Raw genomic sequence first — 27,791 nt, 5'->3', positions numbered from 1 at the left:
AGTCTATCAGCTCCTGATGGTCTTGGCTGTGTTGTGCTGGATAGCAGCAGTGCGTCGTGTACCTCTGCGCTCTGATTGGCTGAGGCTGCAGTGATGCTCTCTGCATCCTGCTCCCACAGCCAGGACAGGAGGACGGAGGGAGGGAGGGAGAGGAGCTGCAAGTGCAGCCGAGAAATCATCATAACACAGGCGTCCACAATTAGCACTGTCACCGTCTTCCCTCAGCTGGAATAAGATGTTTACCTTCAACATGTCCACAGGAACAGAAGGAGCTGCTGTGGACAACTCGTGACCGCTTCTTCTAAAGGAGAAACGTCCTCAGTGAAGAACAGAGCCGGATCACACCCTGTCCTCACCTTTACACCCCGCAGAGACCGAGCCCGTGAACCCGGAGGCCACCAGCATGCCCGTCGACAATCCAGAGAGCATATTGAGCTACCAGGTAAAGCGTGCTTTAAACATCTCCTCCATGGCGCGCTGCTCTGGCGCGCATGGAACAGACCAGGCTGTACACAAGCTCCAACAACTGTGAGAAATTCTTTGCTTGACTAGAAACTCATCGTCTGCTGCCGGAATAACACTTTCATAGTTGAGGCACGGTTTGATGTCAGGGGAGGATCGGCACTATTGCAGTTCTCCGTGCAGACCTTGCGTAAAATGCAACAGTGTATGTGCACATTTTAAGGAGAGGATTCGGTGAATGATGCTGAGTTGTGTTAGGGCTCCTACTCTGCAGGATGCTGCTGCTGCTGCTGCTGCTGCGGTGTGCAGACTGTTGTTGATACTGTTATTCTGAGGTGCAAGCACGTGCAGCCATTCCGGTGAGGACATCACATCACAGTGCACTGAGAGATGTTGGTTATTGAGAGTGTTCCTCTTGCGCACGTCGATTATTGTAAGATTATTGATTAGACGTTGACATATTTTAAACTCACTCATTAAAACGTCATGCTTCCCCTGAGGTTCGCAGTGAGGTGTGTGCAACATGACTGTGGAGGTTTGATGGGTTTTTCAGCCTCGCTAAGAAGATGCGTTATTTCTTCTGTTACCCTCAAACGACCTTGACGCCATGCAGCACTCAGTGCTGGGAATCTATACGTGTTTTTCATTATAGGCAATCCTGGCGACGTGTGGGGGGGTCAGCCCGTGGTGAAGTGCAGGGTGGATGCTTGGTGTGCTGTTGACGGTTGATCCATTGGAGTCTGGGTCAGCTGATGACACTGAGCTGAACGAGGAGAGCAGTCAGGACAATTGGAGCATTGGACACACCAGAGTTTAGCAATGTTTTTGCATGTAGTTTGACTAAAGCAACCACAGTGCAGTTTAGATGATATGCCTATACCCTACCACACTCATGCCACCATGGTGAATTATAGCATCTGAGTGCAGGAGACAGATGGAGGAGGACCAGAGGTGAGCTGGGAAGTCTCTGATATGATTAGACAGCTTTCACACATGGAGGGGAAATTGCCCAGGAACCTCACTCCTCAAACATAGTTACTCATACTATGTCACAAAAAAAAACCTCTCCTCCATATCTGTGGCAATGTGGCCAGTTATTCTCTCTGTCTGATATCTGCTTGAATGTTTACCAAAGCACAGATGAAGTGTCCCACGTATTTAAAGAGGTTTTCAGACTCTTTCATTTTGTAAAAATAACATAATGTAAGGATGTACAAATATTCGGTTAGCTGAGAGAAAGGCTCTGCATTCGATGTTTTTAAAAGTTAGGGAAATGTAAGTTACAGAAGTAGAGATATCTGCACGATATTGTGTTTGATCTGTTAAATGTGAAATGCCCCTCTCACATTTCTAGAGCCTCCCCCCAAAAGAAACATATTCAATTTGCATGATATTAAGATAGAAAATCAGGAAATCTACACATCTGAGAAGCTGGAAACTAGACTATGTTTGGCCTTTTTGCTAGAAAATATATCTTAATGATTAGTTGATAATCATAAATATTTTCTACTGTTGTGTTGGCTGTTTCAGCTCTATTACATAATATTCTGGTAAACGAACACTCGAACTTTCTGGGTAAATCATGTCTTGCATCTATGTTTGTACATGCAGGGATACTGTAGATGTAGTGGCAAAAGTATGGAATTTATATTTGAAATTTAATTAAAATATCATAGTAATAAAACTTTACAAAAGAAAAAACTGCTGGGTGTACAAGTATACAAATGTTTGTCCGAGCATCTGAGTGGCCAGAACAAATCTGGGTTTTATGTGAAGTCCTGGTGAAAGAAAACACACATAAACAATCTTTTATAAGTAAATTAAAAGGTACGAGATGAGAACACTATGCTGTTGTTTCATTTAGGAAATCTGAGGATGTTAAACAAAAGCAAAGAGAAATAATGATTATACATCTAAGGCTAAAGTGCTCCACCATGTAGCCAACAGTCAATATAATGCTTTGGATTGATAACTGGGTGACAGAAAAGCCCTTTATTGATAGAATATCAATACCACACATTCTCTTCATGTTTAGGGCCATGTGGGGATGCTTGGAGATCATGAGCTCTGGTAAAACAAGCGACAGAACTAAGCGCACAATAAAGTCACATACAATGCAATGACATCCTGTCACTGAACCAAACTAATCAAGTGTGAAGAGCTTCCTGTGTAAACGTTGCTGTCACAAACATACTGATGTGATGCACGTTTTCAAGATTTCAAGTGATCAGTAACTTTGAAAAAAATTGTGTTGCGCTCGAGAGACTGCAGCTTTCAGCGCTAAGACTGTGACTCTAGTTGTGGTATAATTTATGCCAGCCTGCATCATAAATCTGTCACAGCTTTAAGTACCATGAACACAAGTCTGTCACATTTCCCCCTTTTCAGCTACTGGCCTCCCTCCCAACCTTTCATTTCTATCAGCATGGTGGCAGAGTCCCTTTAGTGAGCACAGCCCACAGCCACCGAGCTGGGGACTGAAGGAATATATTAAAGAATGACACTTCTGCACAAATCGAAAGAAAAGCTCTGACCTGTGAAAAGTGTCCTACTACTCTCAATTTAATATTGCAAAGTACTCAACGTACCACATCTTGTTTGAGAACTGTTACAGTAACGCAGTGAACCCAAAGTCACATAATGGGATTAATTAAGTTAAATCCCCAAAAATCAGCAGAGTGAATGAGTGGCAAAAATACCTCAAGCAACAGCAGGTTCAGATCCTCTTCTATGAAGACTGGGAATCATCTCAACACACACATTCACATTGACAATATTCTTTTATTATCACAATTATTTGTCACAAGTTTCAATTATAACATATGTTACCTTTTACCCACAAAGCCCGCTCATGCCACAGTATTCTTCCTAGACAGAAAACAATTAGACAGGGAGGCCTGTGGAGAGGCAGATTTATGTGTGTGCTGTTGAATAAGGTGCGTATGACTCATGCTAACCGTGGGCTGAAGCCGTCAGAGCAGCCGCCCCTCTGCTCTCAACCCTTCTCCATCAGCTCTCTCCTCTCCTGTCTCACTTCTTCACTCTTCCTTTGAACCATTCATGTCGACCCCTCTTTTGACTGAAGCACCGTCTCGTGTGCTTCTACAAAAGATTAGTGGCGTTGTGATGCTATGAGGGGGCAGCGTGCGGCTGCGGCTGTGGTCAGACCCGGCTCACGGACGGTCTGGAGGTGACAGGCCCATAGTTGTCTGTGTCCCTGCTGTCAGTTCAGGGTGCTCCTATAGGAGAGGACAGAGGAGGGGAAATGGTGGCGTTGTAGGCAGATAAAAGAAGAAGACTGCAGTGAAACACTAGCAGAGGAATAAGTCGTCTCAAGAGAAATGTTCAACAAGTGTTTGTTTCGAGGGAGATGTCATTGAAACAAGTCAGCAGTGTTAGAGATATCATAAGACCTGAAAGCCCACGCCGTGCTGCTGAATCAAGGACGCACTTCTATGAATCCACCAGACTTTATCACTGGTGATTATTATATTCACACAGAGCGGAGGTCTCCCTTGATAAACTTGCTCTATATCAACAACATGTGCTTCCACACAAAGAAAAGTGTCTGTGATGTGTTTTGTTCTCAGCGATCCCCCTGGATTTCAAAGCCTCTTTACAGTAACCAGCAGGCCTCGTTCTTCTGAAGCCACACTCACAGTCCTGATGGAGTTAGAGGGCATTTGGGGCGAAGCGCATTGATTGGCCTGCTCAGTAGGGAGACTGGGATTGAAATCATTGCTGCTCTATTTGTTTGGGACGGCGATCAGTTCAATGGTTTTCACTGGGGATTCACTTTTGATGATACCGTCTGATTTTGAAGTTGTTGCCTAGTCAAATTTGTTTTATCTCCAAGTGCAAGAATTACAAAACACCTCTAACCTCTCACTAACAACACACCCTTGATTGGCTTCCTGGGAGCCCCAAGTCCTGACATCAGCGAATGAAGGAAAGGACATTAATCCTTTACTGCAAGAAAGAAATTGATGTGGTCGTAAAGCTGCAGCCTGATGTATGATTATTCCTTTTTGCAAATGTTCTGCATCAGAGGGAGGTTTATCAGCATCTTAAGTAGGCCACTGTGAAACTGAACTGTTCCGCTCTGCTCTGGGAATCTAACATCTTTCTGGGACAATCTGCACTGCCAGCAAACACTTGTATTTGTATTTGTTTAATCATCAAACGTAGGCGAGTGATAGCGTCTCTCTATTTTTGGCTATTACATGCTGAGACACCAGACAAGGGTGTCTCAAGTCATCATTGTGTGATTCTGCGAGAAGAAGCGCCAAAAAATCGAGGGATTAGTTTATGTAAGGCGACTTTACTGTCAATAACAAATCTGCAAATAGAGCATGACAGTGACCGTCTGGCTGTGATTCTGGAAGTAAGTTACCCGCTCATTTTCTCCATTGACGTTTCAGAAAATCCATATAAAAAGAGTTTTAAGCCTCTTTTCCTCATTTCTGAAAAACTGCAGCAAGTCAGAAAGACGGTTGCTCTGTGGTAAACACAAAGTAACGCGGAAACAATCTGATAGTAGCAGACATGATTTTCGAGGTTGTGGTGAACATATCCATGGTAACAACGAGCTCGGCCAAGCACAGACATTGCTTTTACACCTGAGGATTGTGGGTAGTGTAGTACTTCTCCTGGACATCGCAAATGAAACATGTTTTTCTTACAACACATACAACATTGTTTCACAATCTCGCAGCTTGTGATGGTTGGATGGCTTGGATGGTTACAGCGTTATGGCCGATTCAGAAAATGAATGGGATTTTTACTTCCAGAACCACACTGTTGAGCTCTATATTTGTTCTGTGCCGGTAAATATGAGTCAAACCTGTTTGAATTCATATATCAGTATCCTTGATTTCTCTGGTTCTTTGATTTGGCATCAATTATGTGCTTCTTCTTTCATACCACTAATCTGCTAGTAAAGGACAGAAACTCAAGGACAGGCAGCCATTTTGGGGCTAGCAATGAACCGCTTCCCTATAGTGGAGGCAGTAATCTGCGCGGCAACATTATTTATGAGTCATAAACCCTTCCAAGCGCTGTGACGGATTCAAAGCTGTATAGAGGACGAGAGTTAACGAGGGACGGTTGCCAGGATGTAGACGCACGCGGCAAAAAACTAAATGATTCGCCCCGTCAGTGGAAAATCACCCAGATCACGTGCACTCGTTAAGGGTCACAGATGTGCTCACCCACAGAGAAAACTGCAAGTGCCATGTGAGCTTTTTAATGAGCCGAGGCACTTAATGTGGCTCATGGGAAGTGAGTTGTGAATGACAGGGAACCATTAACCTGTTGAAAAAAAACATCCCTGCATGAATTTGCCATAAGAGCAGGCTCTCAGTGAACTGTGATCAGGGAGACTACAGGCTGAGTCACATTGAGTTATGGAGAGCAGGCACTCAGGACAGAAAACATCATGATCATGGCTGTGGTAGCATACAGTATGGTAATCTGATCTCGCCCACAATAGATGACCCGAAAACAAAGATTCTTTTTCTGTCATGACATTCTCTGAAACACAATTTCACCCACTCGTTATGATTATTGAGTTCTCTCTCTCTCTCTCTCTCTCTCTCTCTCTCTCTTTAAGTGTGTGTGTATGTGTGCATCAAATGGATGCAAACTAATTGATGATCTGATGGTCTACCGGAGCAAAGAGCTTTCTCTCTCCCTCTCCCTCCTCCATTCCTCTGTTGTGTGTGTGTGTGTGTGTGTGTGTGTGTGTGTGTGTGTGTGTGTGTGTGTGTGTGTGTGTGTGTGTGTGTGTGTGTGTGTGTGTGTGTGTGTGTGTGTGTGTGTGTGTGTGTGTGTGTGTGTGTCGTAAAGCTCCAGCTCTAATGGAGCCGACCGCCTCCAGCCTGAGCCCAAACCCACACACTGCACGGAGGCCACAGCTGCACTGACTGATAACACTGTGTGTGTGTGTGTGTGTGTGTGTGTGTGTGTGTGTGTGTGTGTGTGTGTGTGTGTGTGTGTGTGTGTGTGTGTGTGTGTGTGTGTGTGTGTGTGTGTGTGTGTGTGTGTGTGTATACCATGTGATTGTAGAGGCCAGTGGGCATACGCTGTGAATAAAGAGTATTTAATGTCTTTGTAAATTTAGCAAAGTATTCGTTTCAACTAACTTTTTTTAAGTTGTCCTCAAAACTTAATTTATAGTGCGGCAAATCACACATGTTTTTGTTTTGACCAGAGTGGAGGCCCGGCAAGTTAAACACGGGGTCTACGGAACAATTCTGCAGGATTTTTTCATAATTACTGGGCTCTACCGATCAGTTCTGCAGCCACCTGTCATCTCTTCGCAAGGCAGCTGTGGTTCAGGGGGTAGAGCAGGTTTGTCCTGAATAACCAGGAGGTTGATGGTTTGATCCCCGGCTCTATTTGGACTCCAAGGACACACACACTCCCCTGACACATCAGCATGCTTCGGCCCACATGCTGAAGTGTCCTTGGGCAAGACTCTGAAACCTAAACTTCCTCTGACAGCTGTCTGGCTGTGTGTGGATGATGTGATGATGAAAAAACATTGCATTGAGCTTTAAGTTGTCAATAAGACTAGATTAGCACTGAAAAAATGCTGTCTCAATTACATCTGGCAAGCCTACTAATAATTGTTAATGGTAAATGATTAATATTATGTCTACATATGGAAAATACTGGTTAAATCCTCCAGACCCTGGTGAGCAGTGACACTAGAATTCTTAGTATTTAAAACTCTAAATGGTAAGTTTTTACAATTAAGATAAATCATTAGAACAAAAGATCATTAGTTGGTACAACAACTGCCAAACTGCAGGAACAATCAAGGTTCCAGACCAAAATTCTCTGAAGTTTAAGCTTAAATTTAACTTTTGTGGACGCACATTATTTCTTCCGAATATTAAAAAAATATGAATTTCCCCTAATGACATAAAACATCTTGCACTTCTGGACAACTGACACCAGCACCTTTTACAAAACATGAAGACTTATGTCTGTAGTAATGTCTTGGACACTGTGGTGGTTGAAGTAAGACGATACAACTTTTCAAGTTGGTCTGTTATTTTTTTTTACGTGATCCATTGTCATTAATAAATAAATGTGACTATTTTTTTTAAATAGGAAACATTCTAAGATATATATATGTATGATTAAGATTATATTGTTGTCATTGCACATATCCACAGCTGCTTTATATGTTTATATGCTCTCAATCTCCCACAGTAAAACTGACTAGGAAACAACCACTGACACTGGTTTAGTGCCTTGCTCGGGGGCACTTTGTCTATTACAACTAACTTCACATAGTCTCAAGACATTTTGCTCTCCCCACACTTTCACCCTCTATACAAACGTAATTATAAAACCATGAGTCACATTCAGTACTTGGCCCAAGCATGACTTCCTAATTAAGTGGCCTTATTCTTCAAAAGGACAGAAGTGTCTTGGGAGAAAGACGTGCTCAGTCATGGAGACAGAGAGAAATCCCTCGGCACTGAATCGGTGGTGGAGAGAGTGTGAAAGGAGAGCAAGGGAAGCAGTGCCAGGCCACCCACACCTGTGACTTAAGTGGATGTCTTGGGATCCCAAATCTGTCCGTTTTTCAACTTTTGCGTAAATCACAAGTGGCTGTCGGTGCCAATATCAGAAGGAGTGGCATGAAAATATAACAGAAAGCCTTTCAGAGTTGGATTTGAACTTTTGAATTTAATCAGGTAAGACATTTATCTTACAGTTTTTTCTTATCACAATCTTGCGCTAATATGCTTAGCTGTTCGGTTTTTAGCAGCGCGAGAGGATGAAGGGAGGAGACAGAAGATAAAAGCACAGCTCAGGGTCTTCAGGGTGCACGTAAATACAGTCTGATAGAGATACACACTCTTGTACACACACACACTACTATCACCATTGATCACATTTCCTAACTGCATTAAGAAACCAGCTTGATTCAAAAGTGGGATTTTTTTATGTCAGTAAAAGTGTTGTTTTAACAGCCTGACCCCAGGAGAACTATTATACACACACCTTGATATACAGTCATACACACAGTTATATACACAGGGTACTTTAATGTAGTTTTATGTCCTGAAAAGCCTCAATAAAGGGACCAGTACTTTTCATTAATAGCAAATATATAGTTTTATGTTTCTCATAAGATAAACCATGATGTTTTTCCCCAGAATAAATGAGGATCTTACTCCCCCCTGCTGCTCTGACAGACCGAGACCTTTTCATTTCCACTCCACCGAATACAAACTTTCAACTCTTTGCAGCAGCGCTTCAGGAAGAAGAATTCCAATTATTTCTTTTTTTGCCTCTGTGTAGTCGTCACGTAGCAGCCCGAGCCTCAGTGCGTGCTGCAGCCACTGGACATTGGAAAGAACAATTACTGTACAAGTTTGCATGACTTCTTCTGTGTTGGCCCCTCAGTTTTCACCCTATAATGGCCGGTTGTCATTCATTCATACATACTTTAGTTGAACACACAGAGAAATATCATGTTAAATGAAGCTTAGCTTAAGTTCAATCAGAAAGACTTTCTCTATGTTCCATTCATTCATAATTCTCTCTCACACCCCTCGCCTCCCCTAATCAGCTAAGTGTTGGGTTTTCATGGTAATCCAATCAATTTTGCCATGATCTCAATCAGCCAATTGTGCCGTTGCTGCCAAACCTTAAATCTGTCCTCCTCTCTGTCGCTGTCAGCTGTCATTTCAGTGAGGCTCTAGGGCCACCCACCTCCCCAGTCACCTCCAGTCTCCGGTGTCCACTCAACTCAGTCAGATCCCTAACATTCTCTACACCCTGTCAACCACCAACAGTGTGTAGACCCCCCTTTCGACCTCAAGGAGGGGTCTGAACACCAAATACATTATCATTCATATTACATCTCTTTCTTCTCTTATTGTGCACGGCAATAGAATTTGTTCCTCTTTCAATTGAAGTCTCTCCTGCTGAAGGGAGGCACTAAATACGCTTTAAGTGAGTTACTAATGAACTAATCTGACTAACCAACTCTATTAATGTGCCTCTCTTCTGTGCCGTGTTTCTTTATCAGTCACTTTAGGCGTGTCAAATATTTAATCTCCAAACGGATTTCTTCTCAACATTGTGCGTTGTTTATCTTTTTTATAAAGAGTGGGTGCCACTTTAACCAAGATGTATATGAGCCAGTTCTGCATCCACTCTCCCTCACACCCTCAAAGAAACATATCCAATACACACAGATCATATGAGTGGGCGGAAGCATCTATTATGTAGGGAGCTGCATTTATGTCCGTTGTGTGTATGTGTGTGTGCAGTTAAAGATTAGTCAATGTATTGTATGTTGCTGGGAGGCAGGAACCCTCAACTGTTTGCATTCATTTATAAATTTTAGCGACTTATTTTTTTGAAGCAGCTCTAACTGGCTTCTACACGCTCACATATGTAGCATCCAGCAGTGTGTCCATTATCCTACCTAGAGATTACATTTCTGTCCAAAAACCATGGAGCGAAATGAACTTGTTTTTATTTTGCTGCAGTGGTACACACTCATTGTTCAGCATGTGGGAGGCTCTTAGGAATTAGAAACCAAAGATTTACTCTTGCATGCACTCCTGCTGAGGAAGGGAGATTAACAGAGACAGAGCAGCAGCACAGTGATTCCAGTGCCACAGTGGAGGTTCCTGCAGTCCTCTACCCTCACTATCACAGGACTGATACATGACCGTGAATATTATACACTGCTGCACATGAGCGAACAGCGAGAAAGCCTTGTCCCGGATATAGTGACACAACACCTGGTAACATCCTGCCACAGCGTGCCAACAGCAGCACCACTGATGGATGTGGCGCTCTGCTAATTTGATTTGATTTGATTTCCCCGGGATAGTACAGCCTAGCACATTCTCCAACTGTCAGATACTGTGTTTACTTACCTCTGGCTGTGTGTGTCCTCCTCTGTGCATCTGTGCCAGACAGTCTGAGAATAGACTGTCTGGAATTTGAAGCTCATTGTTGAAAAGCTCTTGTCGGTTCGGCCAATTAGCAGCTCTGTTACAGTGGTAGGATTTGTCGGAAACGGGACACCTCAGGACAAACCAGCCTTTCATGTTCTGTTTCACGGGCTGATCCTGAAAGGGCTGAAGGTGTCCTACAGAGGTGCACTTTTCATTAAGAACAATGTGAGGCCATTGAAATAGCCGTGCTGTCTGCAGTGACTTTCTCTAGCAAGAGCAGTAACATTATCCTTCTTTTTCATGTCTTCTTTTTCTGTGTGTGTTCGTCAGAGGCCGGATGAGGAGGTGGTGGTGGACCAGGGAGGTACGAGCTCTGTGCTGAACATCCACTACGAGAATGAGGAAATAGAAAGTGAGTAACCTGCACAGCTGGAAAACGTAGTCAAAGCTTTTACCTAAAGATTTGTAACAATTCTTCATGGAAATGTCTAAAAATGACTTGAACTATGTTTTATATTTTGTTGACTTGTGTACTTACGTTGTCCAAAATGTTTCCAACAATCCAAAACCCTGAGAAATCCACAATATTATTCCAGGCACGGGACGTTTTATCTAATCGTGGTAAACACAACGAGTCCAACGATCCCATGCTGCTTAATCACATTATCAAAATAGGTCTTCTTTCATTCTCATGCAGGCATTCATTTTAATTTTCACTTTTGAAGAATGGTTTCTTTTTACATTTTCTATTATGGTTGTTTTATAGGCGGAAGAATACATTTTTGCACATTTTCTCTGTTTTATTGTTTTGCTCACATTCCTCCATCAATTCACTTTACATTGTAGACGTGTTTCCTGGTGCTGAATGATGCTGTTTATTGTCACTGTCGCAGAGAAAATGAAAGGGAGCGACTGCAGGGACAATTCTATTACCTCAAATCATAATTCATCAGCACTGAAGCTGCTGCTCTGCTCTCCAAGGTCTAAATTGGTGATGTAACTGCAGATGTTTCAGTATTTACAGCTTAAGGAAATGTTGCTCTTGAATACGTGATGAACTTTATTATTCTATGCTATTTATAGAATGATAAATGAAACTACTATACTATTATAGTGTTTATTGTAGTATACTATATTCTATAAGTCTTTTATCCCAATAGAAATTTTCTGAATCGCTTCCTAGATTTTCACCTTTTATCTTAAAACTAAAATCAGCATATAAATAACTCTAATAGACAACAATCTTTTCCCCAAAACCGCTTATTGAATATCTCTCCTTTAACATTTACCCCTGATTTTATTTTTAATTCTATGCATGATTATGCATGATTATGCATATATATAAATATTGTGCTTTATGTGCTGTTATCGTTATACCTGATTTCTTCTGATTTGGTTTGCTACTATATTAGTCAGTCATTCTGGATGGCCAGAGAAGCTTTCAAACTACTGTGCAGTTTAAATTGGTTTACTTTAACTATGTGCTCTGTTGGGATTTGTCTCATTTACCAAAAGAACCAGCAGTGATAACTCTGTTTCTGCATTTCCATTGCAGCGCTCCATTATTTGCTGACTTTCAGCTTTGACAAATTGTACTTCATTTATTTCAAACAGTGTCTTGGCAACAACATGTGTATAATGAATTGTGCACTTTGCACTCAGTGTGCAATCTTCAGCCAATGACCTTCACTCCTGCAGTCTACACAATAGCACCTCACACTCTAACCATGAATGGTACTTAATGAGCTCGGCAGATGTTTTGCATGTAAGAACGTTTAGTTGAAAAAAGTGAAATAAAAAGAAGCATCATGTTCTTCTGAAATGTAGTTGAGTAGAAGTATGCTGAAAACTAATGGAAATATGTTTTCTTTAAAGCTGTACTTCAATATAGTGTATTCCATCTAATTATCTTACACCACAGGTGACCTGACCTGACTTAGCCTTCAGTCCATCTCCGAGGACCACTTAAGATTTTATTAATAATTCATGAAACCAAACAGTGTGATGGAGGAAAGTTTTCATCATTGAGTCATTTCCAGTATATTTATATATAATACAGTCGGGGAACAGGTGTGTATGTGTGTGACTTGGACCATTTAGCTTTCCTGCAGGGATAATAACATGTTCAGTGATGGAACACTGCAGCTCAGTTGTTGTACCCCAAAATATATTTGTACACACACACACACACACACACACACACACACACACACACACACACACACACACACACACACACACACACACACACACACACACACACACACACACACACACACACACACACACACACACGTCACATTTTCAACAGTTCATTCTACAAGCTTCTTCTTTGAGATTCAAATGAACCTGGATTCAGCCTCTTGTTTTCGCAGCATGTTGCCTTCAACATTGAATGCACTAATGATAATTGCAGATAGCAGTGGTTGAGGTCAATGTGAGACAGGAAGCAGAGTGTTATTCCCAAATTCTCCCTGTGGAGCTACTTCACCAGTCAGTCCAAAAGACTTTGCTCAACTGTACTTTGCTCCATTAGCAGATGACAGGAAAACTAATTTCTAAGTAAAATGATGAGTAAAACCAAATTTCCAATGAATTCTACACCATGTGTCAGCTATAAAAGAGGTCTGATAATCAGATGTCTTTGAAAGTACATTGGACAGACTGCAGGAACGAGTTATATAAACGTATCAATTATCGCAATGAATAAGGAACACCAAAAGCTGTGTCATCTCTCCTCTGAATATGATATATCCACTCTTTCTTCTGGTTTGGTTAGAGAACACATTAAGGATTACAGAAAGGTACAAAATGTTGACCTAATGTTTAAAACAGATATCGAAAAAAGTCACAGAATTAAAAATTCCAAAAGGTGTCCCAGATTACCCAAATTCACTATAACAAATTGTGACAGTAACATAAAGATGACTATGAGTGTATAATACAAGTAAATGACTCCTCTCTTTTCTTTTCCAGGACACAGGACTCTGTTTGTGGGGGTGCGGATGCCCAAGCAGAGCCATCGTCACCACAAGACCCATGGATCCCGCCACCGAAGGAGAGAAAGACGGGCAGGAAGTAGCTCAACACAGCAAAGGGAGGGATCTGATTCACCCCCGTCCAACCATGGTACTGTACACGGACGCACACACCGAAAGTGTCGTTTACTTTTCAAATTGAGTCTCATACAGTCATTTATTCATCAGAGAGAAACATTTGCATGGGCAGAACGTGCGTATTTGCACATCCGGCTCCCACATGGGAGTTATTGGTCGTTAAAAACAAATTTCATCAATATTGCAGGCACCTCACACAGGCACAAGCACACATACAGCTCTCCAGGCTAAAATTGACATGCACACTAATTAGCTACCAAAGAGCAGGAACTAGTCAGCATATTGCATGTGTGTGTGTGTGTGTGTGTGTGTGTGTGTGTGTGTGTGTGTGTGTGTGTGTGTGTGTGTGTGTGTGTGTGTGTGTGTGTGTGTGTGTGTGTGTGTGTGTGTGTATACGCATATGGTTAGAAGCAGTGTGTATGTGAGAGTGTGTGCATGTGTTTGCTCGGCCTTGTCTGAAACTAGGAGACATGTAAATTTTGTTTGTAACATTCTGACGACCCCACTTTACCTTTCCTTCCTCCCTCCCTCCCTCCCTCCCTCGCTTACACCGTCTGGCTTCATCAGACACGCCGTCCCAGCGGGTCCAGTTCATCCTGGGCACAGAGGAAGACGCTGAACATGTGTCTCACGAACTGTTCACCGAGCTGGATGAGATCTGTGTGAGGGATGGCAAGGACGCTGAGTGGAAGGAAACAGCCAGGTCAGGCTCTCCTCTGGGAGTCGTTAGCAACATTGTCTGTAAATAAAGTTCCTGAATACTGGGCGGCTCTACCGCTGTTCTGATATGAAGGGGGAATTTCACAGTGTATATAATGGAGTTACATTTTAGAGGAGCTAAACCCATCCATACATTTAATTTCATCAAAAGCATTAAATTAACAACATTAAAAATAAAAGCTCATTCTCAAATTTCTTACAACCTAAAAAAACAATTGAGAGCTAGCTTTTATTTTCGATTTCAACAATCTATTTAGAATAAAAAATTTAAATATCAATTCTACAGCCTTTTTTAATTTTTATTATTATTATTCACCGGTAGATGAAAATTAAATGTAATAGCACTTCATGTCAGTTCCAACATTGAGTGTAACAAGTCTGACGTATGCCGATGTCTTGCAGGTGGCTGAAGTTTGAGGAAGACGTGGAGGACGGCGGCGAGAGGTGGAGCAAGCCCTATGTTGCGACTCTCTCCCTCCACAGCCTGTTTGAGCTCCGCAGTTGCCTCATCAACGGCACCGTGTTGCTTGACATGCACGCCGACTGCATCGAGGAGATTGCCGGTGAGAATTTGTGCAGTTAGCATGTGAAACATCATCAGTACCAGGGTGCTGAAGAGCGAGTGTTAGCAGGAAAAGAAAGTGACCTCAGAATCTCAGGATCATTGCTTTCTCTTGTGATGGAAAAGTCACAATAATGAATCAACCTTGCAAGAAATTAGTCTCTCTCATTGTGTAAGTGCCTGGTGTCGCTTCTTTTCCTGGCTCTTGCTCTCTTGCTCTCTCGAGTCATTTCTTTGCTCCTGTCCTTGAATTTAAATTCATGATATAAAACAGACCCAATATCTTAGCTGGACTGCCCGTTAGATGTCTATTACAAATCCATTTAACCTCCTCGGAGAGAAAACACATACTATACAGGCCTGAGGGGAGCATCATCAATGGGACGGATTCAGAAACACAGACACACAAAAACTTACAGAAACCTTCTCGCTGAGTATTTGATCATCTCTTGTGATGTTAACATTGTACAACAAGCATCTTAATTGTCAACCCACTGTTGCCTTTATGTTCAGGATCTGCTTGCATGGTGAAGGTGAACAAACCTTATAGTTGTGTGTCTTTACACTCGTTGAATAATTGAACTAAACCGTTGCTGAAAATCTGTTGAAGTCGATTTGCATAAACTCTACAATTAGACAAAGGGCAGAGTCATTTGTTTGAAAGAACACTACACCCCTGTATCTGCATGCTAAGCACATGACTGGATAAGCCCTGTCTGTGCACGTCCATGAATGTTAAAATGACCACAGCTTGGACAGACACACACACACACACACACACACACACACACACACACACACACACACACACACACACACACACACACACACACACACACACACACACACACACACACCCCTCTTCCCTCTCTTCTCCATGTGACTCCTGCCAGCACCACCTGGTAAACCAACATGGTTAGAAAACAAGAGAGTAAAGATTTCATTTATGTATTTATTTGGTTGTCTTTTTATTTGTGTTTTGTTTGTGATTGGAGATTAGACCAGCAAACTTAGACCAGGAGAATGTAAAAGAAGCATTTTCGGATCTTTATCATCCACAATATATGAACAAAACCTTGATATTGAAACACAAGAATGAGCCTTGTAGCCCCAAAGAGGTTAGATTACCAGTCTAATTTAATCAAATCTAGTTTATTCCAAAATGTCAATATTTTGGGATAAAGGAATATGATAGGAGTAGAATATATACATTTAATTTATTGTGTGGTTGAAGTTGGTTCACCCTGTTATATATGTCCACCTGGTGTCCTAACAATTCAATAAAGGCAGCATGCTCCTATTACACGTCTGACTAATGCAATTCTATTAGAATGAAACTTGATTAATAGTTCCATTCACTGTTAATTGGCGAAAACAAAGTGTGTGTGTGTGTGTGTAAAACAATGACTGCGTACACCGGCTCATTGAGCATGAAATTACATTATTAAATGGCTTACTTTGAAATGAGTAACTAATGGTGATCTGTCAGATGAGAGTGTGGAGGAGACAGAGCTGCTGTTAGAGAATCAAACTATAAATAATTTGATCCATGTGAAGACTGGAGGCTACATCCGATTCACATTTTTGACTTTCAATTCAGTTTCAGGCTCCTTTTTGTCTCTGTCCCAGTTAACATGGCTGATTATACTTATACCGAGCTCAGCACATCAGCGCTGCATGGCCTTGAAGAATGTCTGGAATGAACGCAGCCACTGCAGTGTGCGTGCGTGTGTGTGTGTGTGTGTGTGTGTGTGTGTGTGTGTGTGTGTGTGTGTGTGTGTGTGTGTGTGTGTGTGTGTGTGTGTGTGTGTGTGTGTGTGTGTGTGTGTGTGTGTGTCTGATTGACTGTCATGGAGGAAAGGGAGGAAAGAGGTAAAGATCTAGTGCTGACTCAGCAAGTCGGTACAAAAAGCAAGCGAGTGGGGGAAGGAGGAGAGCAGGGGTGGTGACAGAGAGAGATGCAGATTACTCTCTGCAGTCCCACATGACCTGATATGTTGGACACATATTGACTTAAATTGTTTTGCACTGAGCTTTTACATTATGTGTCTGAGCAGATACTGAAAATCCATCTTAAATTAACGGAAAACAAGTATTTCATAGAGCAAGGGGGGTTTTATTGTTGAAATAGTAGGATCCCTTATTGGTTTTTTTCTTGGATGTAGGTTATTTATTATAAATGGATTAAAGCTCTGGTCAGAGCCGAAATTAAAGCTGTCTGATTCCACTGAAATTATACATTCCGATCATACTCTGATGTCAGTTTTTATGGGTGGTTTGTGTATGTTGCAGACATGGTGCTGGACCACCAGGAGGCGTCCCACAAGCTGGACGAAAGCGTTAGAATAAAGGTGCGTGAGGCTCTGCTGAAGAGACACCACCACCAGAACGAGAAGAAGAAGAACCTGATTCCTACCGTTCGCTCCATCACAGAGGGAACCCGCAAACATTCAGAGCCCCATCTGACAGGTGGGTTTCCTAATACACATACCCCATAATCTCCATCTCCATAATCCTCCATGTTTGTGGATGGGACATGGACCAAAGCTCCCAGAAAGTCAAGCCAAGCCATCACCTGATCACTGGTGCATAGACTGCATCGCAAAATGACATCTTTAATCCTCAATCTATTACATTCCAGATGTTGAACAGTTGTTATGGATCATTTCTGATAAAATATAATTCAAACCAGTGTTATAAATTAAAATCTTAAGTGTGTTCTGTACATTATAAAATCAGTGTCAAATCATATAATTGTAAGTATTATAATTTCTCTTTGCAGACCAATAAAAAGTCTAACCTGACTCTGATTTTTCTGTCTGTCCTTTCACAGGCTCGTCTCCACAGCCTCCTCCAGCTACAGAACCAGCTAAGAACAGTGCTGGACACGACAGCGCTCAACCGGTCGACCTCAGCAAGGTGAACAAGCACAGATTTGTGCAGTTTGTCTGTGCACACTGTTCACGTGTATACGTTGATGCTGTGAAGGCCACAATAGAGTATGAGAGTAAAAATAGAGTTGTAGATTTAATGAGGGCAACACATCAAACAGTAGTAGTGGAAGAAGTATTTTGGTTGTGCAGAGCAATCAGCTCTACACATGAAGCTGTTGCACTCTGTTGAGATGTGTTATCAATGTTTGTCAACAAAATCAACTAGGTCACAGTGTAGTGGGAGAGTTTTACCTAGAAATATTAGACTGAAGACTTAGGAATTCAGTGAGTGACAGTTTTTGTAATCTTACTCAATAGTAACTTCTGCCTTGTCTCATCACCAGGTGGACATGCACTTCATGAAGAAGATCCCCGAGGGGGCAGAGGCCTCCAATGTGTTGGTGGGAGAGCTGGACTTCCTCGAGAGGCCCATCGTGGCCTTTGTCCGCCTCTCTCCTGCTGTGCTGCTCACCGGCCTCACTGAGGTGCCCATTGCTACCAGGTAGAAAGCCACAACTCGAAAAAAATCAAATGATGTAAATTCAAACATCCAGAAATCATTTACATACTGTAAATTGTCTGCTGACAAAAAACAGGTTCCTCTTCATTCTCCTGGGCCCGGATGGAAAGGGTCAGCAATACCATGAAATTGGACGCTCAATGGCGACCATCATGACAGACGAGGTCAGAGCTCTGTCTAATAAAATGTAGCTTCAGAAACCTCCAGAGTACAAATTGAATATCAACATGTGTCGTGCAAAGGGGGACTTATGTCTCCTTTGTCCTTCACTTCTCTCTGCTCCAGATTTTCCACGACGTAGCGTACAAGGCGAAGGACAGAGATGACCTGCTTGCTGGGATCGATGAATTCCTGGACCAGGTGACTGTCCTGCCGCCAGGAGAGTGGGACCCCTCTATCCGCATCGAGCCGCCTAAGAATGTCCCCTCTCAGGTATGCAGCTATGATGTCACAGAGATCTGCTTTTCAGAATTTGCTACAACTTTGATTAGCAGTAAAGGCCATATAGGTAAAGTGTCTGATTTGTGTCTGCTCCTGGACTGTCACTTTGTGTCTGCAGGAGAAGAGAAAGCTGCCAGGAGTCCCTAACGGTACAGCCTGCCAGGTAGAGGAAGAACTACATGCTGAGCACCATGGGCCAGAGCTGCAGAGAACTGGAAGGTAAACTGTCATTTGGGTTTTTGCTTCAGTGGTTAAAACTAATTAAAAGAAAACAAATCAGCCGATTTGAAAATGCAAAATTCCACAATTGGTTATAAAATATCAGGATATGCATCATAAAAAGAGCCAGTGTAAAAACATTGAGGAGGCTTGGGGCTTCTGAAGGGATGTGTCGCAGTGTGAGGCCGAGCTTAGCACACAACACATCTGCCAGTTGCTCAGGGCCATAAAATCTAAATTTGGATTTGTCAAGAGCTGAGCCGGGACAAGCAAGTGACAACCACCACAGCACACAAGTGTGACAGCTCGGAAATGTTTTTTTCATTTCTTAAAGATTTCTAAAAGAATAGGTTTCTGTAACACCCTCAGAAAAATCTCCAGTTCATGCTGACCTTCATTGGTCAACAGTTTTGAAACTCTCAGCCAATGACAACAATGAAACAGGGTGTTCCATCCTGGTGTTAAGTTACTTTTTAACCCGAGAACACTAACGTCGGGGGATTTTCACCCACGCGATTGTGGTCACAGGATTTTCATTGTGTTGCTGCTGTCTGAGTTCAGTCTGCTCACTGACGTCATAGAAGGTAGGCGTGTTTCCCTGCTCCCATCACTGTTTTTTTCAATAGGCACGTGTTCGGGTGATTTTCACCCGACGTTAGTGATTGAGAGTAAAATATTTTTCCGGTGGATTTTACCCGACGTTAGTGTTTGTGTATTAAATGTATTAAATTAAATTACTTTTCAAGGGTAACAACGTTCAGGCCCGCCATATTTATTGCCCCATATCATGCACAGCTATCATCCTGTCACAGGCTTGGTGACACTGGCATGCCAACAAGTGAGTAAAACATAGCTACGGTTCGTTTACGTTGGCAATCGTTAGTTACGCAGATTTCTTCTTTGATACTAGAGCTAAGTTTTTTTTATAGTCAGCTCCTCATTTTTCCCTTTGTGATAAACCTAAACCAACACTATGTAGGTTTTACTGAGCAACAGCGCCCTCTGCAGCCATACGTGGTGATTAATTCTGTTGGGCTCCGTGTCTGAGCGATATCGAGGTTTTCATGTAGAGAATAAACAAAGCCTGCCAGTGCGTTGCGTGGAGCTCTGTCTGCGTGTTGTCTCACTCACTGAACTGAAGCACAACCTAATGGTGGATATTACCCATGATCCCCGGCTTCCTGGACCAGAAGAGCTGTTGCTGTAACAAATGCACCAAACTCTGTTTAGAATCTTTATTTGCTTATTTTCTGAAATTTGCTCACTGAATATTATGGATAGATAGCTTATTTTTAATGACTTCTTAGTAATTTTAACTGATCTAATAGTTCTGCCAATTTAGACTGGGACTGTCAGCTATTCATCTCACCCACTCACAAGTTACATAGGGCAAGAACAGACTCTCAGGGTGATGAGTGGGAGTGAAAGAGAGGCACCATTCTTTCCACTCCAAGTCAGTGTACCATAAACTTATTTTGAAGCTGCTATTTTAAGGTATACAAAATTTGCATAGTGTTGCTTTGAGAAGTTGGATTCATTTCCTAGTCTATTTTTTATTAGATTATACATTTTAGCTGATCATCTCCTGAAACGTTGAAATTGACTCCCTTTTAAAAGGGTTGGTTGTTGTCCAGTTTACCTCTTAATGGAATATTTGAACTTTTGAAAATACTCTCATTTGCTTTGTTCCCGAGAGCTAGGTCAGAAGACTGCTACTACTATGCAAACTATGCAGCTAGAGCCTGGAGGCTTTCAACTTAGCTTCGCATAAGGAGTAGATGCAAACTTCCAATAAGGCTTTCAGGTGTCAAAAACACACAACCTCGCTAATGAATGGGCTGTATCTTATGAAAAAGGATAAATTGCAGTTTTGTGGGAAGTAATTAGAGACAGTTCTTACAATGAAGCGAGGGGAATGCCTTTAGGCATACTGAGTTGAGTCCCTGTGTTGCTTATTGTCTAAACTTCACTATCCCTCTTCATTCCTTGTGTGTTGTGGCCAGGTTGTTTGGCGGTCTGATCAAGGACATCAAGAGAAAAGTTCCTTTCTACCTGAGTGACTATAAGGATGGACTGAACCTCCAGTGTGTGGCCTCTTTTCTCTTCCTCTACTGTGCCTGCATGTCTCCTGTTATCACCTTTGGAGGACTGTTAGGGGAGGCGACAGAGGGACGCATTGTAAGAGCACAATCACTATGGAATACTGCACTCCCATTCTGTAGTGTGAAAAGAGCATCATGAACACACCATATACATTGTTTGCTATTTAATCCTGTAGAGCAAACAGGACACACTTACTGTATTTCCATTATTTCTCTTATAGAGTGCAATAGAATCCTTACTTGGTGCATCTATGACTGGAGTGGCCTACTCACTGTTTGCTGGTCAGCCTCTCACCATTCTGGGCAGCACCGGTCCGGTACTGGTGTTTGAGAAGATCCTCTTCAAGTTCTGCAAGTACGTTCACTATTGCAACAACCTGACAACCTTTTTAATCACCACCCTGAGATTTATTCTGCTTAACAGTTATATCTTGTCTCATCTTGTGTCGTCAATTCAGGGACTACCATCTGTCCTATCTGTCACTGAGGACCTGCATCGGCCTGTGGACGGCCCTGCTGTGCTTGGTGTTGGTTGCCACGGATGCTAGCTCTCTGGTGTGCTACATCACTCGGTTCACAGAGGAGGCCTTCGCCGCCCTCATCTGCCTCATCTTCATCTACGAAGCCTTGGAGAAGCTATTCCACCTGGGAGAAATCTACCCATTCAACACACACAGCGATCTGGACAAACTCACACTGGCATAGTGAGTAACTTCATGTTTTTGCTCGACTGGTTCCCTCCTGCTCCCCCCTGTATATTAACATGGTAGATTTGTATGCCTCTGTGAAACAGACAGGAGGCATTATGTTTTCGGGTTTCCGTTCGTTTCTCCCATACTTGTCCCATACATGATATCTCACAAACTTCTTGAGGATAGTGATTATATTTTGGTGGTCATAGGTCAAAGGTCAAGATCGCTGCAACGTCACAGAACACATTATTTGCCGTGTGAACATGATATCTAAGGAACAAAATCCTTTTTATTTGGTACAATCATTAATTGGGACTCGATTATGAATTGATTAGAATTTGGCGGCCAACAGCCAAGATGCTGTGACCTTACAAAACGTGTTTTTGATCTTGTGAGCTCAGCATCTCAGGAACACCTCGAGGGAATCTCTTCAAATTTGGCACAAACATTCACATGGACTCAACTCATCAACGACTGGTTAGAAACATGTTTTTGGCCTCTAGATTTTGGCTTCTTGAACATTTTATATACATTATGATTCAGTGTTCAAAGGTTACGCTGAAAAATGTAAACTGAAACTGCACTGCATTGTTTCATTGTTTTTTTCTGTCTCTCTGTCCTCTCTTCTAAGTTCATATTTTAGCATGGTGTTCCCTTTATGTCTGACCTAATTTAAGCGATAAAACCATTAACCTTACACTGATTTCTCTCTGTGTGTGTCTCTGTCTCTGTAGCTGTAGGTGTGCAGAACCTGATAATCCCAGTAATAAGACATTAGATCTGTGGAGTGACAAAAACATCACATCGTCTGCTGTACCCTGGGCCAACCTCACTGTCACGGTAACCTAACTATGTGGAAACAAACACGCTCCTTAGGACACCTAATGTCAGTATAACTTTCACATGCTAGCATTCACCAGATAGTTAACATTTAACTGACCCCTCGCCCTCCCTTGAGCAGCTTCCCTCTCTTTAGGGCCTTTGCAAACAACAAACTGTGGCATTCAATCAATTAACCTTTTGCTGCTGTGTATAACTGAGTACACACAGGGCTGGTCTTGGTTTTCTTGCATTATGTACTTCCACTATTTATAGACCTGCCTGATCGTTAAGATAAAACAGTCTTGTGATCTATTTTCTTTTGATTCATCTGATTCATCTTTCTTCTGAAATAATCTTTGTGAATCTCTACAGGAGTGTAGTAATCTGCAGGGTCACTTTGTTGGGACAGCGTGTGGCCACCATGGCCCCTACACCCCAGATGTTCTCTTCTGGTCCACCATTTTGTTCTTCTCAACCTTCCTCATGTCGGCCTTTCTCAAACAATTCAAGACAAGTCGTTATTTCCCCACCAAGGTAATCAAACTCTTTCTGATCTCTACAAATACTGACGTGCCACATTAGCCACCACTGATTTGTGATTGTTGTTATTACCTGTGCCCAGGTGCGGTCCATGATCAGTGACTTTGCAGTGTTCCTCACCATTGTCTTCATGGTTCTGCTTGACTATTTCATTGGAATACCGTCCCAGAAGTTGAAGGTGCCCAGCAAATTCCAGGTATACAGAAAAATTTAAGGATAACGTTTATGTAATGTAAATCCTCTGTGGAGTCATGGCCTGACTCCTCTGTGATGTGTCCCTCAAGCCCACCAGAGAGGATCGAGGCTGGCTGATTAACCCAATAGGACGTAACCCATGGTGGACGGTCCTGGCTGCCTCCATTCCTGCTCTCCTTTGCACCATCCTCATCTTCATGGACCAGCAGATCACTGCTGTCATCATCAACCGCAAAGAGCACAAACTACTGGCAAGGAACATTTTCAAAAATGTATATTCTGCGGCTTTTATTTCTAGGTTGAGTATAGCTGCTCTGTGAACCTGCACCTGTCCTTGTGTTTTGTAGAAGGGCTGTGGGTACCACCTGGACCTGCTGATTGTGGGGGTGATGCTGGCGGTGTGCTCCATCATGGGCTTGCCCTGGTTCGTAGCGGCCACCGTCCTGTCCATCTCTCACGTCAACAGCCTGAAGCTGGAGTCGGAGAGCTCGGCTCCCGGGGAGCAGCCTCGTTTCCTGGGCATTAGAGAGCAGAGACTCACCGGCCTCCTCATCTTCCTGCTCATGGGCTGCTCTGTATTCTTTACCGGAGCCCTGCAGGTTAGTCCAGACAAGCTGTGCAATGCTGCCCCCGTCTGGCTGGGACATTTAATCAGTGAGCGCATGAAATGGTGATGAAGTCTATTGAGGTGTTTTGCTCTTTTTTTCAGTTCATTCCTATGCCAGTGTTGTATGGTGTTTTCCTCTACATGGGAGCCTCTTCATTAAAAGGCATCCAGGTAACATGAAATTTGATATGTACATGTTTACAGTTGGCATAGAAGTGGGGATGTGTGCATGTATATTATAAACTTTTATTATATTTTTATTTATACCTATTACTTCAGCTGGGATTATTCAAACCCAAAATGTTCTGAGCTGTTCTCTCTATCCCAGCTTCTTACTACTTCGTCTGTCTCTGTTAAGCCCTTTTTTTTATCTCATTAATTCTGTTTTAATTCAATGAGGCCTCACAGTTAATTGTCCAAACTATTTAAATTAATGTGTCATTCATAATCACTTCCTTTTTCTTGCCATATTCACCATCTTTCTCTCTGCTGGCTCTGTTCTTATTAATTAATTTCTCTCCTTACTCTCTCCCTCCTCCAACTTCGCCTTCTTCACCTCTCAGTTCTTTGACCGCCTGATGCTGTTCTGCATGCCAGCGAAGCACCAGCCAGACTTCATCTACCTGCGCCACGTCCCCCTGAGGAAGGTTCACCTGTTCACGATCACCCAGCTCACCTGTCTGGTGCTGCTCTGGGTCATCAAGACTTCGCCCGCTGCTATTGTCTTCCCCATGATGGTGAGCTGACCACCGCCAACATCCTGTCTCAATTCACTGCTCTCTCCCCATCTCTTAGATTTAAATAACAGGTCGTTTTCACCGCTTCTCCTCCAGGTGCTGGCGCTGGTTTTTGTGCGCAAACTGCTGGACTTGTGCTTCTCTAAGCGAGAGCTGAGTTACCTGGATGATTTAATGCCCGAATGGAAGAAAAAGAATCTTGACGATGCCTCCAAAAACATCGACGAGGTAGTGGAAATCTTTAAATGCCCTGATGAAAACATACAAATATGCACATATTGACTTCATGTTATTATTGCATGTGTGTCTCCTAGGAATCGCAGGTGATGCTCAGTACAAATCAGGAAAATGCAGCTACAGTTCCGATTCCGATGGAGAGCAGCAAGTCTGCCCAGACCGTAAAAGCACACGACCCCAGGTGAGTACACACACAGTGCATGCACCAGATGGTGGTAAGAATAGAGAAATGTTTCTTTCACCTTCCTCTATATTTGGTGTGTGGTCTGTTCATCCTGTGATTACTAACACCCTGAGAGCTCTCCCTAAACCCCACCTCACCCTCCTTCCTCCCCTCTCTGCTCTCTGATCTTACCGTCCATCTCCTGTCCCCGCTCCTCAGGTGTGACCCCTCTGACATTAATATATCCGATGAAATGTCTAAAACCACCGTGTGGAAATCCCTCAACTCCAATCAAAGGGACTCTCTCCCTGTGGCTGCTAAGAAGGCAAGGCCACACCCTCTCTCTCTCTCTCTCTCTCTCTCTCTCTCTCTCTCTCTCTCTCTCTCTCTCTCTCTCTCTCTCTCTCTCTCTCTCTCTCCTCCTCCTCACCCTTGCTTTGGGAAAATATTCCTCAGACACAATCTTCACTCACTCATGTTGTGTTTCCAGTTGTTACAGTGCATAGACTTTATATAAAGATGGACGACCTGACGGTTCCCCAAAAGTCAAGCCAAAGTGTCTCGATCGCCATCTGGTAGCTGGCTGTATACTGGTCATAAACCCTGCCCCCTCCGCGTTTGTGGATGGGACATCGGGCAAACTAACACGTTAAATAGATTTTTCTCAAAGATGATTTCTATCATTTTAGGTAGTTGTTATCACACTGATGTCCAAGTGTTGCTTTTGAAGGACGTTTAGTTTTAGGGTGAAGCGTAATGGTTGAAAGCTGAGACTGATCAAGCGAATGCATGTATGCTATTGCTGCTCCATCCCTGATCGCACAGTCTCTGACTCTAAATGCACAAGACGGCAGCGTTAGTATGCAGGACATTTTGGCTTAATTTCTGAATATTTGGAGGAAATGGAGAAGCGTCATTCATCTCTTCATTAAGTCTATTCTCCAGATTGATTTGTAGTTGCAAATTCCAGCAAAACTGCCCTCTTTGTTCTCTTACCTGTTGTATTTGTCTGTATTTCCGCTGCAGGATTGAAGGGATCACGTTCATAGATGAGTAAAGGATGTCCAGAGTCCCGACAGGCTTGACTGTGTCGTTTGACTGTAGTTCTGGACATCAGGATGCTGCTGCGATTTGGCTGCACTGACCGTCGGCCCCTTCAGTGCTTAGAGAAGCAAGTCTCAATGATTTGTACCAGCTACCTGCAACACAGACAACAAACACTCAAAGAAAAGGGTGCATTACACTTGCATCCAGGCAGACATTCACATTCTTTTAGCTTTGTGAGGACTGAGTATATACCAAGCTAAAACCGATACAGTCGAACAAAACAAAAATCCAATACAATAGCCCTGATCATACCTTGATGAAGTTTCTAATGTTCAGTTTTTGTTGAAACAGTTTCATAAAAAGTGTCAATTCATTTATAGAGGATGTAGTTTGTGGTGCTGTTGAACTGCATTGAGAGTAGTGTTCCTTATATTTTGTCTACCCTATTTATGTGATGGGAACAGACCAACTACTGAATTAGTTTTATTTAGGTGTTGCTAATAAACTGGCTGCGAAGCATATTATGAGTATTTTAATTTTTGGTCCTCGCAAAGATATAAGAGCCTGCAGGCACTCACCCACACACACACACACACACATGCACACACCTCAACCTCTTCCCATTTCTCGACCTGTTCATCAGAAACACCCAGGTTCCTCCTCTCGACTGTACATTTAGCTGGGCTTCATAACGGAGTGTAAATGCTCCTTCAAATACAAACCAGGTTCTTTTATAATGTAGTAGGTCTACTAGTCACCATTTCTTAAATCTACTAGTCTTTTTATTTCATGTGACATGAGTGTGTTCTTCATTTTTTTTAAATAGTGATACGGTTGGATATTTAGTCGATTTTAAGAATACATTACAGGTTCAGTAGACGAATCCTCATTTGGGGGCGTAAAACTCTGTTGTCAGTATTGTGTGATGGTGTAAACTGAAATCTGTAAATGTTAGAAGACCCACTTCAGTTGAAGCAGTGGCATCAATAATAATAATGTGGGGGTTTTTTAAGGTTCATTTATGGACCTTGATTTGTCATGTTTTAGTAAAGTGGCTTATTTCTTTACCTCAGACAAGGTCGTGAATGCTAATGCAAGGCACTGTTGATGACGCCAACGCGCGCGTGTGTGTGTGTGTGTGTGTGTGTGTGTGTGTGTGTGTGTGTGTGTGTGTGTGTGCCTTTAAGTGTGGGATGGTAGAGCATTTTCTTTCAAGCAATAATTTTCCCCACACAAAACCTATATATTGACCTTACAACATCTCTTTCTTTTTTTTTACCCGGGTCCTTTTGTACAAGTGCAACCTTGTTTATCCATCCCTGGGTGGAATAATGGCTGTTCAGGAAAATTTAACATTTGTAACCAAAAGATGATCGCTTTACTTATGTTTCTGAAAGAAAAGAAAAAAACAATCAACAATTACACACTACTGAAAAGCGATATTTTGACATTATCACTTTCATTCTTAATGCTGAGACATTTGGACGAATAAGGTTCTACCCTAATGCGTTCTAATTTTCTACTATCAGCATCACATATAATGGTTGTTCTTTATTGATTTAGGACGGTGTGGAGCTAAAGGGAGCAGAGAGAATGATCTTCAATAATTAACAATAACTTTATTTGCAGTAGCACTTTTCTGTAGATAAAGACTTTGTGATATATTTTATTTTCCAAAGATATATTAAGCAATGAAATGATTTTACAATAATTTATTAAAGTTGTTTATTTTTAGATA

At 42.4% G+C, this 27,791-nt stretch overlaps 1 protein-coding gene across 1 annotated transcript; it reads left to right on the top strand.

Annotated features, from left to right (window-relative positions):
* The first annotated feature begins 4 nt into the window (after positions 1 to 4).
* slc4a8 (solute carrier family 4 member 8) lies at positions 5 to 26,670 on the top strand. Its single transcript, XM_034586196.1, has 25 exons — positions 5 to 442; positions 10,731 to 10,812; positions 13,377 to 13,529; positions 14,084 to 14,219; positions 14,639 to 14,799; positions 17,091 to 17,267; positions 17,632 to 17,717; positions 18,076 to 18,233; positions 18,328 to 18,415; positions 18,537 to 18,683; positions 18,811 to 18,911; positions 20,915 to 21,089; positions 21,235 to 21,368; positions 21,472 to 21,717; positions 22,440 to 22,545; positions 22,900 to 23,061; positions 23,150 to 23,263; positions 23,352 to 23,513; positions 23,610 to 23,861; positions 23,972 to 24,040; positions 24,433 to 24,606; positions 24,703 to 24,834; positions 24,921 to 25,024; positions 25,226 to 25,331; positions 26,033 to 26,670. Exons 1-25 carry the CDS (start codon positions 404 to 406, stop codon positions 26,036 to 26,038), a joined length of 3,270 nt encoding a protein of 1,089 aa, XP_034442087.1. The 5' UTR covers positions 5 to 403; the 3' UTR covers positions 26,039 to 26,670.
* Positions 26,671 to 27,791: the final 1,121 nt, after the last annotated feature.

The sequence above is a fragment of the Hippoglossus hippoglossus genome, chromosome 5, assembly GCF_009819705.1.
Source record: "Hippoglossus hippoglossus isolate fHipHip1 chromosome 5, fHipHip1.pri, whole genome shotgun sequence".
NCBI lineage: Eukaryota > Metazoa > Chordata > Actinopteri > Pleuronectiformes > Pleuronectidae > Hippoglossus > Hippoglossus hippoglossus.
This window is presented reverse-complemented; position numbering and strand designations above follow the sequence as displayed.